We start from the raw sequence: 19,716 nt of genomic DNA, 5'->3' as shown, positions 1-19,716 counted from the left end.
TCTGTCTGATGTTGGGGTGTCTGTCTGATGTTGGGGTGTCTGTCTGATGTTGGGGTGTCTGTCTGATGGGGTGTCTGTCTGATGTTGGGGTGTCTGTCTGATGTGTCTGTCTGATGTTGGGGTGTCTGTCTGATGTTGGGGTGTCTGTCTGATGTTGGGGTGTCTGTCTGATGTTGGGGTGTCTGTCTGATGTTGGGGTGTTGTCTGATGTTGGGGTGGGTGTCTGTCTGATGTTGGGGTGTCTGTCTGATGTTGGGATGTCTGTCTGATGATGGGTGTCTGTCTGATGTTGGGGTGTCTGTCTGATGTGGGGTGTCTGTCTGATGTCGGGGTGTCTGTGTCTGTCTGATGTTGGGGTGTCTGTCTGATGTCTGATGTCTGATGTTGGGGTGTCTGTCTGATGTTGGGGTGTCTGTCTGATGTTGGGGTGTCTGTCTGATGTTGGGGTGTCTGTCTGATGTCGTGGGTGTCTGTCTGATGTTGGGGTGTCTGTCTGATGTGGGGTGGGTGTCTGTCTGATGTTGGGGTGTCTGTCTGATGTGGGGTGTCTGTCTGATGTCTGTCTGGTGTCTGTCTGATGTGTCTGTCTGATGGTGTCTGTCTGATGTTGGGGTGTCTGTCTGATGTTGGGGTGTCTGTCTGATGTTGGGGTGTCTGTCTGATGGTGTCTGTCTGATGTTGGGGTGTCTGTCTGATGTTGGGTGTCTGTCTGATGTTGGGGTGTCTGTCTGATGTTGGGGTGTCTGTCTGATGTTGGGGTGTCTGTCTGATGTTGGGGTGTCTGTCTGATGTTGGGGTGTCTGTCTGATGTTGGTGTCTGTCTGATGTTGGGGTGTCTGTCTGATGTCTGATGTTGGTCTGTCTGATGGGGTGTCTGTCTGATGTCGGGGTGTCTGTCTGATGTTGGGGTGTCTGTCTGATGTTGGGGTGTCTGTCTGATGTTGGGGTGTCTGTCTGATGTTGGGGTGTCTGTCTGATGTTGGGGTGTCTGTCTGTTGGGGTGTCTGTCTGTGATGGGGTGTCTGTCTGATGTTGGGGTGTCTGTCTGATGTCTTGGGGTGTCTGTCTGATGTTGGGGTGTCTGTCTAATGTTGGGGTGTCTGTCTGATGTTGGGGTGTCTGTCTGATGATGTCTGGGGTGTCTGTCTGATGTTGGGGTGTCTGTCTGATGTTGGGGTGTCTGTCTGATGTTGGGGTGTCTGTCTGATGTTGGGGTGTCTGTCTGATGTTGGGGTGTCTGTCTGATGTTGGGGTGTCTGTCTGATGTCGGGGTGTCTGTCTGATGTTGGGGTGTCTGTCTGATGTCGGGGTGTCTGTCTGATGTTGGGGTGTCTGTCTGATGTTGGGGTGTCTGTCTGATGTCGGGGTGTCTGTCTGATGTTGGGGTGTCTGTCTGATGTGGGGGGTGTCTGTCTGATGTCGGGTGTCTGTCTGTCTGATGATGTTGGGGGTGTCTGTCTGATGTTGGGGTGTCTGTCTGATGTTGGGGTGTCTGTCTGATGTTGGGGTGTCTGTCTGATGTTGGGGTGTCTGTCTGATGTGGGGTGTCTGTCTGATGTCGGGGTGTCTGTCTGATGTCGGGGTGTCTGTCTGATGTTGGGGTGTCTGTCTGATGTTGGGGTTACTAAACTTGCATCTCTTCAATAATCATGAATCATTTCTAAAGCAAGAACTTTGCTCGGACTGTCTGGGGGTGGTCTGAGTGGGGAGGGAACCTAGCTGTTATTGGTAGAGAGGGTCTGAGTGGGGAGGGAACCTAGCTGTTATTGGTAGAGAGGGTCTGAGTGGAGGAGGGAACCTAGCTGTTATTGGTAGAGAGGGTCTGAGTGGAGGAGGGAACCTAGCTGTTATTGGTAGAGAGGTTCTGAGTGGAGGAGGGAACCTAGCTGTTATTGGTAGAGAGGGTCTGAGTGGAGGAGGGAACCTAGCTGTTATTGGTAGAGAGGGTCTGAGTGGGGAGGGAACCTAGCTGTTATTGGTAGAGAAGTTCTGAGTGGGGAGGGAACCTAGCTGTTATTGGTAGAGAGGTTCTGAGTGGGGAGGGAACCTAGCTGTTATTGGTAGAGAGGGTCTGAGTGGGGAGGGAACCTAGCTGTTATTGGTAGAGAGGGTCTGAGTGGGGAGGGAACCTAGCTGTTATTGGTAGAGAGGTTCTGAGTGGGGAGGGAACCTAGCTGTTATTGGTAGAGAGGGTCTGAGTGGGGAGGGAACCTAGCTGTTATTGGTAGAGAGGGTCTGAGTGGGGAGGGAACCTAGTTGTTATTGGTAGAGAGGGTCTGAGTGGGGAGGGAACCTAGGTGTTATTGGTAGAGATGGTCTGAGTGGAGGAGGGAACCTAGCTGTTATTGGTAGAGAGGGTCTGAGTGGGGAGGGAACCTAGCTGTTATTGGTAGAGAGGGTCTGAGTGGGGAGGGAACCTAGCTGTTATTGGTAGAGAGGGTCTGAGTGGAGGAGGGAACCTAGCTGTTATTGGTAGAGAGGTTCTGAGTGGGGAGGGAACCTAGCTGTTATTGGTAGAGAGGGTCTGAGTGGAGGAGGGAACCTAGCTGTTATTGGTAGAGAGGTTCTGAGTGGGGAGGGAACCTAGCTGTTATTGGTAGAGAGGGTCTGAGTGGAGGAGGGAACCTAGCTGTTATTGGTAGAGAGGGTCTGAGTGGAGGAGGGAACCTAGCTGTTATTGGTAGAGAGGTTCTGAGTGGGGAGGGAACCTAGCTGTTATTGGTAGAGAGGGTCTGAGTGGGGAGGGAACCTAGCTGTTATTGGTAGAGAGGGTCTGAGTGGAGGAGGGAACCTAGCTGTTATTGGTAGAGAGGTTCTGAGTGGAGGAGGGAACCTAGCTGTTATTGGTAGAGAGGTTCTGAGTGGAGGAGGGAACCTAGCTGTTATTGGTAGAGAGGGTCTGAGTGGAGGAGGGAACCTAGCTGTTATTGGTAGAGAGGGTCTGAGTGGGGAGGGAACCTAGCTGTTATTGGTAGAGAGGGTCTGAGTGGAGGAGGGAACCTAGCTGTTATTGGTAGAGAGGGTCTGAGTGGAGGAGGGAACCTAGCTGTTATTGGTAGAGAGGGTCTGAGTGGGGAGGGAACCTAGCTGTTATTGGTAGAGAGGGTCTGAGTGGAGGAGGGAACCTAGCTGTTATTGGTAGAGAGGGTCTGAGTGGAGGAGGGAACCTAGCTGTTATTGGTAGAGAGGGTCTGAGTGGGACAATTTCCCAGTATTATTCCAACCTCATAGTGTGGAAATATACAGTATATAAAATGCAGGAAAATCATGTTTTTGTCACACCCTGATCTGTTTCACCTGTCTTTGTGATTGTCTCCACTCACCTCCAGGTGTCACCCGTTTTCCCCACTATCCCCTGGGTATTTAGTCCTGTGTTCTCTGTTTGTTTGTTGCCAGTTCGTGTTGTCATGCCAAGTTAACCAGCGTGTTTCTCCGTGCTCCTGCTTTTTCCAAGTCTCTGTTGTTCTAGTCCTCCCGGTTCTGGCCTTTGCCTGTCCTGACACTGAGCCCACCTGCCTGACCATTCAGCCTACCCTGACACTGAGCCCGCCTGCCTGACCATTCAGCCTGCCCTGACACTGAACCCGCCTGCCTGACCATTCAGCCTGCCCTGACACTGAGCCCGCCTGCCTGTCCTCCCCCATTCAGCCTACCCTGACACTGAGCCCGCCTGCCTGACCATTCAGCCTGCCCTGACACTGAGCCCGCCTGCCTGACCATTCAGCCTGCCCTGACACTGAACCCGCCTGCCTGACCATTCAGCCTACCCTGACACTGAGCCCGCCTGCCTGACCATTCAGCCGGCCCTGACACTGAGCCCGCCTGCCTGACCATTCAGCCGGCCCTGACACTGAGCCCGCCTGCCTGACCATTCAGCCTGTCCTGCCACTCTGTACTTCCTGGACTCCGACCTGGTTCTGATATTTTGCCTGTCCACGGCCCGTCTCTTTCCTGCCCCTTGTTTTATAATAAATATCAGAGACTCTAAACATCTGCCTCCAGTGTCTGCATCTGGGTCCTGTATCATTATAGTGTTTGACTGCACTGGGCCTTTAATGATTCAACCATTGTATAATATATGAGATATAATTCAATAAATTGATTGATTTCATTGATTCAATCTATTCGATTGATTGACTGTTAGATTATTGGTAAACGATAGACAGACGGACGGATAAAGTGAACAGGATCTGGGGACAGACAGACAGACAGACTGACTGACTGACTGACTGACAGACAGACAGACAGACAGACAGACAGACAGACAGACAGACAGACAGACAGACAGACAGACACATTAATGAACAGGATCTGGGGAGAGACAGACAGACAGACAGACAGACAGACAGACAGACACATTAATGAACAGGATCTGGGGAGAGACAGACAGACAGACAGACAGACAGACAGACAGACAGACAGACAGACGATCGTATCATCAGATGAACTCCTACATACCTTGATGAAGGCGTATCCCGCCCCGTTATCTGTGATGGTGAGGCCCAGGGCGTCCTCTGACTTAAACACCTCCACCTCCTTCTTAATGGCTTTAATGTGGGCGAATATAAAGTCCTCCAGGCCGATCTGACCACCAAGCAGCTTCTCCATGTCGATCTTATGGGTGTTCAATGTACAGAACAGGATCTGGGGAGGGAGAGACAGACAGACAGACAGACAAATTAATGAACAGGATCTGGGGAGGTACAGACAGACAGACAGACAGACAGACAGGCAGGCAGGCAGGCAGACAGGACAGACAGACAGACAGCAGGACAGGCAGACAGCAGGCAGACAGACAGACAGACAGACAGACAGACAAATTAATGAACAGGATCTGGGGAGGGAGAGACAGACAGACAGACAGATTAATGAACAGGATCTGGGGAGGGACAGACAGACAGACAGACAGACAGACAGACAGACAGACAGACAGACAGACAGACAGACAGACAGGCAGACAACATAACACTGAACAAAAATATAAACGCAACATGCAACAATTTCAAAGATTTTACCGAGTTACAGTTCATATAAGGATATCAGTCAATTAAAATAAATTCATTCGGCCCTAATCTATGGATTCCACATGACTGGGAATACAGATATGCATCTGATAGTCACAGATACTTTTAATAAAGAGGTAGGGGTTTGGATCAGAAAACCAGTCAGTATCTGGTGTGGATCAGAAAACCAGTCAGTATCTGGTGTGGATCAGAAAACCAGTCAGTATCTGGTGTGGATCAGAAAACCAGTCAGTATCTGGTGTGGATCAGAACCAGTCAGTATCTGGTGTGGATCAGAAAACCAGTCAGTATCTGGTGTGGATCAGAACCAGTCAGTATCTGGTGTGGATCAGAAAACCAGTCAGTATCTGGTGTGGATCAGAAAACCAGTCAGTATCTGGTGTGGATCAGAACCAGTCAGTATCTGGTGTGGATCAGAAAACCAGTCAGTATCTGGTGTGGATCAGAACCAGTCAGTATCTGGTGTGGATCAGAAAACCAGTCAGTATCTGGTGTGGATCAGAAAACCAGTCAGTATCTGGTGTGGATCAGAAAACCAGTCAGTATCTGGTGTGGATCAGAAAACCAGTCAGTATCTGGTGTGGATCAGAAAACCAGTCAGTATCTGGTGTGGATCAGAAAACCAGCCAGTATCTGGTGTGGATCAGAAAAACAGTCAGTATCTGGTGTGATCAGAAAACCAGTCAGTATCTGGTGTGGATCAGAAAACCAGTCAGTATCTGGTGTGGATCAGAAAACCAGTCAGTATCTGGTGTGGATCAGAACACCAGTCAGTATCTCGTGTGACCATTTGTGCGACACATCTCCTTCACATAGAGTTGATCAGGCTGTTGATTGTGGCCTGTGGAATGTTGTCCCACTGCTCTTCAATGGCTGAGCGAAATCGCTGGATATTGGCGGGAACTGGAACACGTTGAAGTACAAGTCGGTCCACAGCATCCCAAACGTGGTTAATTCTCTAAAAGGACATTGGAGTAGGCTTATGGTAGAGAAATTAACATTAACATTTCTGGCAACAGCTCTGGTGGACATTCCAGCAATCAGCATATTAATTTCACGCTCCTTCAAAGCTTGAGACATCTGTGGGACAAAACTGCACATCTTAGAGTGGTCTTTTATTGTCCCCAGCACAAGGTGCACCTGTGTAATGATCATGCTGTTTAATCAGCTTCTTGATATGCCACAACTCTCAGGTGGATGGATTATCTTGGCAAAGGATAAATGCTCACTAACAGGGATGTAAAACTAATTTGTGTTTACAGACAGATTATTTCACTTATAATTCACTGTGTCACAATTCCAGTGGGTCAGAAGTTTACATACACTATGTTGACTGTGTTAAACAGCTTGGAAAATTCCACAAAATGATGTCATGGCTTTAGAAGCTTCTGATAGGCTAATTGACATCATCAGATGTATTTCAAGGCCTACCTTCAAACTCAGTGCCTCTTTGCTTGACATTTTGGGGAAAACAAAAGAAATCAGCCAAGACCTCAGAAAAAATTGTAGTCCTCCACAAGTCTGGTTCATCCTTTGGAGCAATTTCCAAACGCCTGAAGGTACCACGTTTATCTGTACAAACAATAGTACGCAAGTATAAACACCATGGGACCACACAGCCGTCATACCGTTCAGGAAGGAGACACGTTCTGTCTCCTAGAGATGAACGTACTTTGGTGCGAAAAGTGCAAATCAATCCCAGAACAACAGCAAAGGTCCTTGTGAAGATGCTGGAGGAAACAGGTACAAAAGTATCTATATCCACAGTAAAAACGAGTCCTATATCGACATAACCTGAAACGCCGATCAGCAAGGAAGAAGCCACTGCTCCAAATCCGCCATAAAAATCCAGACTACGGTTTGCAATTGCACATGGGGACAAAGATCGTATTTTTTGGAGAAATGTCCTCTGGTCTGATGAAACAAAAGTAGAACTGTTTGGCCATAATGACCATTGTTATGTTTGGAGGAAAAAGGGGGAGTCTTGCAACCTGAAGAACACCATCCCAACCGTGAAGCACGGGGGTGGCAGCATCATGTTGTGAGGGTGCTTTGCTGCAGGAGTGACTGGTGCACTTCACAAAATAGATGGCATCATGAGGGAGGAAAAGTCAGGAAAAGTCAGGAAGTTAAAGCTTGGTCACAAATGGGTCTTCCATATGGGCAATGACCCCAAGCATACTTCCAAAGTTGTAGCAACAACAAAGGACAACAAAGTCAAGGTATTGGAGTGGCCATCACAAAGCCCTGACCTCAATCCTATAGAAAATTTGTGGGCAGAACAGAAAAAGCGTGTGTGAACAAGGAGGCCTCCAAACCTGACTCAGTTACACCAGCTCTGTCAGGAGGAATGGGCCGAAATTCACCCAACTTATTGTGGGAAGCTTGTGGATGGCTACCCAAAACATTTGACCCAAGTTAAACAATTTAAAGGCAATGCTACCAAACACTATTTGAGTGTATGTAAACTTCTGACCCACTGGGAATGTGATGAAAGAAATAAAGGCTGAAATAAATAATTCTCTCTACTATTATTCTGACATTTCACATTCTTAAAATAAAGTGTTGATCCCAACTGACCTAAAAACAGGGAATTTTTACAAGGATTAAATGTCAGGAATTGTGAAAAACGGAGTTTAAATGTATTTGGCTAAGGGGTATGTAAACTTCCCACTTCAACTGTATCTACTTATTACAGGTCAGTCTGTGACAGTAAACTGTCCACTCTTCTCACCGTCCATAAGAAGCCATCAGAAGCAATTAGCTTCCTGTTCCACTGACCCATACTGACCCATACTGACCCGGACTACAGCCCAGGAACTATATATGTTTTATTTAACACTTATTTTTTATTTTTTTATCAACTTCTTAAAGCACTGTTGGTTAAGGGCTTGTAAGTCAGCATTTCACTGTAAGGTCTACTACACCTGTTGTATTCGGCGCATGTGACAAATAAAGTTTGATTTGATTTAAATGAGGTCAAACTCCATTACTTCTGGGGTTTTAAACCAAGAAAAGTGTGACGTCAACAGAGGCAGAAATGTGCATCCTGTCGCATAAACTCTAAAAAGTTCTGGGACACTGTAAAGTCCATGGAGAATAAGAGCACCTCCCAGCTGCCCACTGCTCTGAGGATAGGAAACACTGTCACCACTGATAAATCCACCATAATCAAGAATTTCAAGAATCATGTTTCTACCGCCGGCCATGCTGTCCACCTGGCTACCCCTACCCCGGTCAACAGCACTGTACCCCCCACATGATCAGCCGCAATTGTTGCCACCCCTATTACTAGCCTGTTCAAACTCTCTTTAGTATAGTCTGAAATCCCCAAAGATTGGAAAGCTGCCGCGGTCATCCCCCTCTTCAAAGGGGGTGACACTCTAGACCCAAACTGCTACAGACCTATATCTATCCTACCCTGTCTTTCTAAGGTCTTCGAAAGCTAAGTTAACAAACAGATTACCGACCATTTCGAATCCCACCGTACCTTCTCCGCTATGCAATCTGGTTTCAGAGCTGGTCATGGGTGCACCTCAGCCACGCTCAAGGTCCTAAACGACATCATAACAGCCATCGATAAGGGACAATACTGTGCAGCCGTATTCATTGACCTGGCCATGGCTGTCGACTCTGTTAATCACCACATTCTTATCGGCAGACTCAACAGCCTTGGTTTCTCAAATGACTGCCTCGCCTGGTTCACCAACTATTTCTCAGACAGAGTTCAGTGTGTCAAATCGGAGGGCCTGTTGTCCGGACGTCTGGCACTCTATGGGGGTGCCACAGGGTTCAATTCACGGGCCGACTCTTTTCTCTGTATACATCAATGATGTCGCTCTTGCTGCTGGTGATTCTCTGATCCACCTCTACGCAGACGACACCATTCTGTGTACTTCTGGCCCTTCTTTGGACAATGTGTTAACAAACCTCCAGATGAGCTTCAATGCCATACAACTCTCCTTCCATGGCCTCTAACTGCTCTTAAATGCAAGTAAAACTAAATGCATGCTCTTCAACCGATCGCTGCCTGTCCGCATCACTACTCTGGACGGTTTTGACTTAGATTATGTGGGCAACTACAAATACCTAGGGGTCTGGTTAGACTGTAAACTCACCTTCCACACTCACATCAAGCATCTCCAATCCAAATCTAGAATTGGCTTCCTATTGCACAACAAAGCATCCTTCACTCATGCTGCCAAACATACCCTCATAAAACAAAGCATCCTTGACTTGACTTCGGCGATGTCATTTACAAAATAGCCTACAACACTCTACTCAACAAATTGGATGCAGTCTATCACAGTGCCATCCGTTTTGTCACCAAAGCCCCATATACTACCCACCACTGCGACCTGTATGCTCTCGTTGGCTGGTCCTCACTACATATTCGCTGCCAAACCCACTGGCTCCAAGTCATCTATAAGTCTTTGCTAGGTAAAACCCCGCCTTATCTCAGTTCACTGGTCACCATAGCAACACCCACCCATAGCACACGCTCCAGCAGGTATATCTCACTGGTCATCCCCAAAGACTAATCCTCCTTTGGCCGCCTTTCCTTCCAGTTCTCTGCAGCCAAAGACTGGAACGAATTGCAAAAAATCACTGAAGCTGGAGACTCATATCTCCCTCACTAACTTTAAGCATCAGCTGTCAGAACAGCTCACAGATCACTGCACCTGTACATAGCCCATCTGTAAATAGCCCATCTGTAAACTACCTCATCCCCATATTGTTATTTATTTCTTTGCTCCTTTGCACCCCAGTATCTCTACTTGCACATTCACCTTCTGCACATCTATCACTCCAGTGTTTAATTTCTAAATTGTAATTATCGCCATTATGGCCTATTTATTGCCTTACCTCCCTGATCTTACCTCATTTGCACACACTGTATATAGACTTTTCTATTGTATTATTGACTGTATGTTTGTTTATTTCATGTGTAACTCTGTGTTGTTTGTGTCGCACTGCTTTGCTTTATCTTGGCCAGGTCGCAGTTGTAAATTAAGAACTTGTTCTCAACTGGCCTACCTGGTTAAATAAAGGTTTAGGGTTATATATATATAAATACCTGGTTAAATAAAGGTGAAATAAATAAAGGTAAGACAAGTGTGATGTCAACATGCTAACAGAGGTAAGACAAGTGTGATGTCAACATGCTAACAGAGGTAAGACAAGTGTGATGTCAACATGCTAACAGAGGTAAGACAGGTGTGATGTCAACATGCTAACAGAGGTAAGACAAGTGTGATGTCAACATGCTAACAGAGGTAAGACAAATGTGATGTAAGACAAGTGTGATGTCAACATGCTAACAGAGGTAAGACAAATGTGATGTCAACATGCTAACAGAGGTAAGACAAGTGTGATGTCAACATGCTAACAGAGGTAAGACAAGTGTGATGTCAACAGAGGTAAGACAATCAACATAAGCTAACAGAGGTAAGACAAGTGTGATGTCAACATGCTAACAGAGGTAAGACAAGTGTGATGTCAACATGCTAACAGAGGTAAGACAAGTGTGATGTCAACATGCTAACAGAGGTAAGACAAGTGTGATGTCAACATGCTAACAGATGCTAACAGAGGTAAGACAAGTGTGATGTCAACATGCTAACAGAGGTAAGACAAGTGTGATGTCAACATGCTAACAGAGGTAAGACAAGTGTGATGTCAACATGCTAACAGAGGTAAGACAAGTGTGATGTCAACATGCTAACAGAGGTAAGACAAGTGTGATGTCAACATGCTAACAGAGGTAAGACAAGTGTGATGTCAACATGCTAACAGAGGTAAGACAAGTGTGATGTCAACATGCTAACAGAGGTAAGACAAATGTGATGTCAACATGCTAACAGAGGTAAGACAAGTGTGATGTCAACATGCTAACAGAGGTAAGACAAGTGTGATGTCAACATGCTAACAGAGGTAAGACAAGTGTGATGTCAACATAACAGAGGTAAGACAGATGGTAAGACAAGTGTGATGTCAACATGCTAACAGAGGTAAGACAAGTGTGATGTCAACATGCTAACAGAGGTAAGACAAGTGTGATGTCAACATGCTAACAGAGGTAAGACAAGTGTGATGTCAACATGCTAACAGAGGTAAGACAAGTGTGATGTCAACATGCTAACAGAGGTAAGACAAGTGTGATGTCAACATGCTAACAGAGGTAAGACAAGTGTGATGTCAACATGCTAACAGAGGTAAGACAAGTGTGATGTCAACATGCTAACAGAGGTAAGACAAGTGTGATGTCAACATGCTAACAGAGGTAAGACAAGTGTGATGTCAACATGCTAACAGAGGTAAGACAAGTGTGATGTCAACATGCTAACAGAGGTAAGACAAGTGTGATGTCAACATGCTAACAGAGGTAAGACAAGTGTGATGTCAACATGCTAACAGAGGTAAGACAAGTGTGATGTCAACATGCTAACAGAGGTAAGACAAGTGTGATGTCAACATGCTAACAGAGGTAAGACAAGTGTGATGTCAACATGCTAACAGAGGTAAGACAAGTGTGATGTCAACATGCTAACAGAGGTAAGACAAGTGTGATGTCAACATGCTAACAGAGGTAAGACAAGTGTGATGTCAACATGCTAACAGAGGTAAGACAAGTGTGATGTCAACATGCTAACAGAGGTAAGACAAGTGTGATGTCAACATGCTAACAGAGGTAAGACAAGTGTGATGTCAACATGCTAACAGAGGTAAGACAAGTGTGATGTCAACATGCTAACAGAGGTAAGACAAAGTGTGATGTCAACATGCTAACAGAGGTAAGACAAGTGTGATGTCAACATGCTAACAGAGGTAAGACAAGTGTGATGTCAACATGCTAACAGAGGTAAGACAAGTGTGATGTCAACATGCTAACAGAGGTAAGACAAGTGTGATGTCAACATGCTAACAGAGGTAAGACAAGTGTGATGTCAACATGCTAACAGAGGTAAGACAAGTGTGATGTCAACATGCTAATGCTAACAGAGGTAAGACAAGTGTGATGTCAACATGCTAACAGAGGTAAGACAAGTGTGATGTCAACATGCTAACAGAGGTAAGACAAGTGTGATGTCAACATGCTAACAGAGGTAAGACAAGTGTGATGTCAACATGCTAACAGAGGTAAGACAAGTGTGATGTCAACATGCTAACAGAGGTAAGACAAGTGTGATGTCAACATGCTAACAGAGGTAAGACAAGTGTGATGTCAACATGCTAACAGAGGTAAGACAAGTGTGATGTCAACATGCTAACAGAGGTAAGACAAGTGTGATGTCAACATGCTAACAGAGGTAAGACAAGTGTGATGTCAACATGCTAACAGAGGTAAGACAAGTGTGATGTCAACATGCTAACAGAGGTAAGACAAGTGTGATGTCAACATGCTAACAGAGGTAAGACAAGTGTGATGTCAACATGCTAGACAGAGGTAAGAGAAGTGTGATGTCAACATGCTAACAGAGGTAAGACAAGTGTGATGTCAACATGCTAACAGAGGTAAGACAAGTGTGATGTCAACATGCTAACAGAGGTAAGACAAGTGTGATGTCAACATGCTAACAGAGGTAAGACAAGTGTGATGTCAACATCAACATGACTCAACATGCTAACAGAGGTAAGACAAGTGTGATGTCAACATGCTAACAGAGGTAAGACAAGTGTGATGTCAACATGAGAGGTCAGACATGCTAACAGAGGTAAGACAAGTGTGATGTCAACATGCTATGCAGAGGTAAGACAAGTGTGATGTCAACATGCTAACAGAGGTAAGACAAGTGTGATGTCAACATGCTAACAGAGGTAAGACAAGTGTGATGTCAACATGCTAACAGAGGTAAGACAAGTGTGATGTCAACATGCTAACAGAGGTAAGACAAGTGTGATGTCAACATGCTAACAGAGGTAAGACAAGTGTGATGTCAACATGCTAACAGAGGTAAGACAAGTGTGATGTCAACATGCTAACAGAGACAAGACAAGTGTGATGTCAACATGCTAACAGAGGTAAGACAAGTGTGATGTCAACATGCTAACAGAGGTAAGACAAGTGTTAGATGAGAGAGGTAAATGATGTCAACATGCTAACAGAGGTAAGACAGAGTGTGAGGGGGTCAACATGCTAACAGAGTAAGACAAGGGAAAGTCAACATGAACAGAGAGAAGACAGGGGGTGATGTCATTACAGAGAAGAGAGGAGAGGGGTGGAGTCAACATGCTAGAGAGAGAGAGGACAAAGTCAAAGAGCAGAGAGAGGAGAGGGGTGGAGTCAAGAGAGACAGAGGAGAGGGGTGGAGTATTAGAGAGAGAGAGGTAAGAGAGGTGATGTGGACATTAGAGAGAGAGAGGAGAGGGGGTGGGAATAGAATGAAGGAGCCTGGGCCATTCACAGGTACAGTGCATTAGAAAATATAAACGTTTGATTCGTGACTATCTCTCTTCTCTTCCTTTCTCCAGCTCTTCTCTCTCTCACACAATTAGAGGCTCATTAAAATTCAACAGATTTTAATTGTGAGAGAGTGATGCCTACCTACCTGTTCTCATGTAGCAGGTCAGGCCATTACCCAGAAGGCCATGGGAGAGACAAACAGTAGAATACGCTGTCAATGAAATCAGGGCCTTCATGCTCGCTCTCCCTCTGACACTTCTCTTTCATGTCTCTCTCTCTTCTCATCCTTGCTCTAGTGTGATGTTCTGCACAGAGATAAGACCTCTGTCTGTCAACATGCACACAGAGGTAAGACAAGTGTGACACACACATGCTAACACACACAAACACACACACACACACACACACACACACACACACAGTGTGACACACACACACACACAGGTAACACACACACACACACACACACACAACACAGTTAAGACACACCTGTGATTTACCGGCCTGACTCACAAGGACACATCCACCTCAACCTCCTCTCCTCCCTTATCCCTCTTCTCCTCCCTCTACCTCCCTCCTCTTTCTCCCACGTCCTGCCATCTCACACAGGCTAGAACTGAGGGAGGTAGAAAACATGGAGGTAGAACTGAGGGAGGTAGAACTGGAGGTAAGAAAGGTGTAAAAAAAACATGAGGTAGAGACTGTGTGATAGAACTGTCTAGAACTGAGGAGTTAGAACTGTGGGAGGTCATTCAAGATGAGAGGTAAGAAACTGGAGGTAGAACATGAGGAGGTAAGACACTGTGTGGGTAGAACTGTGGGATGTAGAACTGAGGGAGTGTAGAATGAAAGGGTGGAGGTAGATCTAGAACTGTGGGAGGTAACTATTAGGAGATAGAGGGTAGAAAAGTGATTTAGGACTGAGGGTGGGTAAAGAATGGGAGGTAGAACCCTGGAGGAGAACTGAGGGAGGTAGAACTGAGGGGAGGTAGAACTGAGGGAGGTAGAACTGAGGGAGGTAGAACTGAGGGAGGTAGAACTGGGAGTTAGAACTAGAGGTAGAGAGGCTGGGAATAGAACTGAGCCCATTCAACCCAGGTACAGTGCATCTAGAAAATGCTCTACCAACTGAGCCCACAACCCTGGCGGTGCTAGCGCCATGCTCTACCAACTGAGCCCACAACCCTGGCGGTGCTAGCGCCATGCTCTACCAACTGAACCATACAGGACAATGTACAGTGCCATAGGAAAGTATTCATACCCATTGACTTATTCCACATTTTGACTTATTCCGGCTCATCACCCGTCTAACACCATCCCTACCGTGAAGCATGGTGGTGGCAGCATCATGCTATGGGGATGCATTTCAGCAGCAGGGACTGGGAGACTAAGGACAGAGGGAACCATGAATGGAGCCAAATACAGGCAAATCCTTGAAGAGAACCTTCAGAGAGCAAACGACCTTAGACTGGGGTGAATATTTACATTCCAACAGGACAATGACCCCAAGCATACAGCCAAAGCAATGCTGGAGTGGCTTCAGAACAACATGGTTATATATACAGGGTACCAGTACTGAGTCGATGTGCAGGGTATGAGGTAATAACATGGCTATATATACAGGGTACCAGTACTGAGTCGATGTGCAGGGTATGAGGTAATAACATGGCTATATATACAGGGTACCAGTACTGAGTCGATGTGCAGGGTATGAGGTAATAACATGGCTATATATACAGGGTACCAGTACTGAGTCGATGTGCAGGGTATGAGGTAATAACATGGTTATATATACAGGGTACCAGTACTGAGTCGATGTGCAGGGTATGAGGTAATAACATGGCTATATATACAGGGTACCAGTACTGAGTTGATGTGCAGGGTATGAGGTAATAACATGGTTATATATACAGGGTACCAGTACTGAGTCGATGTGCAGGGTATGAGGTAATAACATGGCTATTTAAAAACAGGGTACCAGTACTGAGTCGATGTGCAGGGTATGAGGTAATAACATGGCTATAATACAGGGTACCAGTACTGAGTCGATGTGCAGGGTATGAGGTAATAACATGGCTATATATACAGGGTACCAGTACTGAGTCGATGTGCAGGGTATGAGGTAATAACATGGCTATATATACAGGGTACCAGTACTGAGTCGATGTGCAGGGTATGAGGTAATAACATGGCTATATATACAGGGTACCAGTACTGAGTCGATGTGCAGGGTATGAGGTAATAACATGGTTATATATACAGGGTACCAGTACTGAATCGATGTGCAGGGTATGAGGTAATAACATGCTATGGGGATGCATTTCAGTACCAGTACTGAGTCGATGTGCAGGGTATGAGGTAATAACATGGCTATATATAAGGGAACCAGTACTGAGTCGACCTGTGCAGGGTATGAGGTAATCCAACATGGCTATATATACAGGGTACCAGTACTGAGTCAATGTGCAGGGTTGAGGTAATAACATGGTTATATATACAGGGTACCAGTACTGAGTCGATGTGCAGGGTATGAGGTAATAACATGGCTATATATACAGGGTACCAGTACTGAGTCGATGTGCAGGGTATGAGGTAATAACATGGTTATATATACAGGGTACCAGTACTGAGTCGATGTGCAGGGTATGAGGTAATAACATGGTTATATATACAGGGTACCAGTACTGAGTCGATGTGCAGGGTATGAGGTAATAACATGGCTATATATACAGGGTACCAGTACTGAGTCGATGTGCAGGGTATGAGGTAATAACATGGTTATATATACAGGGTACCAGTACTGAGTCGATGTGCAGGGTATGAGGTAATAACATGGCTATATATACAGGGTACCAGTACTGAGTCGATGTGCAGGGTATGAGGTAATAACATGGCTATTTAAAAACAGGGTACCAGTACTGAGTCGATGTGCAGGGTATGAGGTAATAACATGGCTATATATACAGGGTACCAGTACTGAGTCGATGTGCAGGGTATGAGGTAATAACATGGTTATATATACAGGGTACCAGTACTGAGTCGATTTGCAGGGTATGAGGTAATAACATGGTTATATATACAGGGTACCAGTACTGAGTTGATGTGCAGGGTATGAGGTAATAACATGGCTATTTAAAAACAGGGTACCAGTACTGAGTCGATGTGCAGGGTATGAGGTAATAACATGGTTATATATACAGGGTACCAGTACTGAGTCGATGTGCAGGGTATGAGGTAATAACATGGCTATATATACAGGGTACCAGTACTGAGTCGATGTGCAGGGTATGAGGTAATAACATGGCTATATATACAGGGTACCAGTACTGAGTCGATGTGCAGGGTATGAGGTAATAACATGGTTATATATACAGGGTACCAGTACTGAGTCTATGTGCAGGGTATGAGGTAATAACATGGCTATATATACAGGGTACCAGTACTGAGTCGATGTGCAGGGTATGAGGTAATAACATGGCTATATATACAGGGTACCAGTACTGAGTCGATGTGCAGGGTATGAGGTAATAACATGGCTATATATACAGGGTACCAGTACTGAGTCGATGTGCAGGGTATGAGGTAATAACATGGTTATATATACAGGGTACCAGTACTGAGTCGATGTGCAGGGTATGAGGTAACAACATGGCTATATATACAGGGTACCAGTACTGAGTCGATGTGCCGGTATGAGGTAATAACATGGTTATATATACAGGGTACCAGTACTGCTCAGCTTGTGTGGTCTACCACTTCGCGGCTGAGCCGTTGTTGCTCTTAGACGTTTCCACTTCACAATAACAGCACTTACAGTTGACCGGGGAGCAGCTCCAGCAGGGCAGAAATTTGACGAAGTGACTTGTTGGAAGCGTGGCATCCTATGACGATGCCAAAGTCACTGAGCTCTTCAGTAAGACCATTACACTGCCAATGTTTGTCTATGGAGATTGCATGGCATTGTGCTCGATTTTATACACCTGTCAGCAACGGGTGAGCCTGAAATAGCTGAATCCACTAATTCGAAGGCGTGTCCATATACTTTTGTATATATAATGTAACTGACTGAATACTGTATATAACTAACTGAATACTGTATATAACTAACTGAATACTGTATGTAACTAACTGAATACTGTATATAACTAACTGAATACTGTATGTAACTAACTGAATACTGTATTTAACTAACTGAATACTGTATATAACTAACTGAATACTGTATATAACTAACTGAATACTGTATATAATTAACTGAATACTGTATATAACTAACTGAATACTGTATGTAACTAACTGAATACTGTATATAATTAACTGAATACTGTATTTAACTAATGGAATACTGTATATAACTAACTGAATACTGTATATAATTAACTGAATACTGTATTTAACTAACTGAATACTGTATATAACTAACTGAATACTGTATTTAACTAACTGAATACTGTATATAACTAACTGAATACTGTATATAAATAACTGAATACTGTATTTAACTAACTGAATACTGTATATAACTAACTGAATACTGTATATAACTAACTGAATACTGTATTTAACTAACTGAATACTGTATTTAACTAACTGAATACTGTATATAATTAACTGAATACTGTATATAACTAACTGAATACTGTATATAAATAACTGAATACTGTATTTTATCATGTAACTAACTGAATACTGTATTTAACTAAATGAATACTGTATATAATTAACTGAATACTGTATATAACTAACTGAATACTGTATTTAACTAACTGAATACTGTATTTAACTAACTGAATACCGATATAACTTGTTTAAGGAATTGTGTTGCTTCATCTCATGAGAAAACCATGGAATATTTCTAATGGCTGACCTAGATGTGCAATGATATGCTGACATGACAGATGCTGTGTTAATTTGCCCAGCCAAGATGAAGGAAGTTCAGATGAATCTGATCATTCATTGACCGACTGTCTTACTGCGTGACTGACTGTCTGACTGCGTGACTGACTGACTGTCTGTCTGACTGTCTGACTGCGTGCCTGTCTGACTGTCTGTCTGACTGTATGTCTGACTGTCTGACTGCATGACTGTCTGACTGTATGTCTGACTGTCTGACTGTCTGACTGTATGTCTGACTGTCTGTCTGACTGTATGTCTGACTGTCTGACTGTCTGACTGCGTGACTGTCTGACTGTCTGTCTGACTGTCTGTCTGACTGTATGTCTGACTGTCTGACTGCGTGACTGACTGTCTGACTGTCTGACTGCATGACTGCGTGACTGTCTGACTGTCTGTCTGACTGTATGTCTGACTGTCTGACTGTCTGTCTGACTGTCTGTCTGACTGTATGTCTGACTGTCTGACTGTCTGACTGTCTGACTGCGTGACTGTCTGACTGTCTGTCTGACTGTATGTCTGACTGTCTGACTGTCTGACTGTATGTCTGACTGTCTGTCTGACTGTATGTCTGACTGTCTGACTGTCTGACTGTCTGACTGCGTTGACTGTCTGACTGTCTGTCTGACTGTATGTCTGACTGTCTGACTGTCTGACTGTCTGACTGCGTGACTGTCTGACTGCGTGACTGTCTGAGGGGTCTGTCTGACTGTATGTCTGACTGTTGACTGTCTGACTGCGTGCCTGTCTGACTGTCTGTCTGACTGTATGTCTGACTGTCTGACTGCATGACTGACTGACTGTCTGTCTGACTGTCTGACTGCGTGACTGTCTGACTGTCTGTCTGACTGTATGACTGACTGTCTGACTGTCTGTCTTTCTGTCTGACTGCGTGACTGACTGACTGTCTGTCTGACTGATTGTCTGTCTGACTGTCTGTCTGTCTGACTGGATATTGGCGGGAACTGGAACGTGCTGTCGTACACGTTGATCCAGAGCATCCCAAACATGCTCAATGGGTGACAGTATACAGGCTATAGAAGAACTGGGACATGAAGAGCTGTTAGGGTCATGTACTGTAGGTCTGGTGGTTGACAGGAAGAGCTGTTCGGGTCATGTACTGTAGGTCTGGTGGTTGACAGGAACAGCTGTTCGGGTCATGTACTGTAGGTCTGGTGGTTGACAGGAACAGCTGTTAGGGTCATGTACTGTAGGTCTGGTGGTTGACAGGAAGAGCTGTTCGGGTCATGTACTGTAGGTCTGGTGGTTGACAGGAACAGCTGTTAGGGTCATGTACTGTATGTAGGTCTGGTGGTTGACAGGAAGAGCTGTTAGGGTCATGTACTGTAGGTCTGGTTGTTGACAGCTGTTAGGGTCATGTACTGTAGGTCTGGT

General features: G+C 45.1%; 1 protein-coding gene and 3 long non-coding RNA genes across 13 annotated transcripts in view; 2 read left to right on the top strand and 2 right to left on the bottom strand.

Annotated features, from left to right (window-relative positions):
• LOC127910850 (PDZ domain-containing protein GIPC1-like) overlaps positions 1–19,716 on the bottom strand; it is a 50,399-nt gene that overhangs the window by 18,756 nt on the left and 11,927 nt on the right. The window contains exon 2 of the mRNA XM_052475873.1: positions 4,459–4,644. Coding sequence (XP_052331833.1) covers positions 4,459–4,644 — 186 coding nt within the window. The remainder of the gene's footprint in view (positions 1–4,458; positions 4,645–19,716) is intronic.
• On the top strand, positions 1,721–3,150 carry LOC127910852 (uncharacterized). Of its 7 annotated transcripts, none has more exons than XR_008076342.1 (6): positions 1,721–1,861; positions 2,069–2,150; positions 2,357–2,563; positions 2,605–2,688; positions 2,730–2,854; positions 3,064–3,150. It is a non-coding gene; the product is annotated as an uncharacterized LOC127910852 (long non-coding RNA). The 7 variants fall into 7 exon arrangements; XR_008076338.1 differs by having other exon boundaries at positions 2,730–2,812; positions 2,980–3,120; XR_008076339.1 differs by having other exon boundaries at positions 2,980–3,089.
• LOC127910851 (uncharacterized) lies at positions 1,852–3,102 on the bottom strand. The gene is made up of 4 exons (XR_008076335.1): positions 2,876–3,102; positions 2,336–2,708; positions 2,171–2,252; positions 1,852–1,965 (listed from the first exon to the last, which is right to left on the bottom strand). It is a non-coding gene; the product is annotated as an uncharacterized LOC127910851 (long non-coding RNA).
• LOC127910853 (uncharacterized) lies at positions 15,034–17,062 on the top strand. 4 transcript variants are annotated; one of them, XR_008076345.1, is made up of 3 exons: positions 15,034–15,375; positions 16,021–16,136; positions 17,011–17,062. It is a non-coding gene; the product is annotated as an uncharacterized LOC127910853 (long non-coding RNA). The 4 variants fall into 4 exon arrangements; XR_008076343.1 differs by lacking the exon at positions 17,011–17,062 and adding an exon at positions 16,605–16,712; XR_008076346.1 differs by lacking the exon at positions 17,011–17,062 and adding an exon at positions 16,429–16,507.

The sequence above is a fragment of the Oncorhynchus keta genome, chromosome 23 (assembly GCF_023373465.1).
Source record: "Oncorhynchus keta strain PuntledgeMale-10-30-2019 chromosome 23, Oket_V2, whole genome shotgun sequence".
Lineage (NCBI taxonomy): Eukaryota > Metazoa > Chordata > Actinopteri > Salmoniformes > Salmonidae > Oncorhynchus > Oncorhynchus keta.
This window is presented reverse-complemented; position numbering and strand designations above follow the sequence as displayed.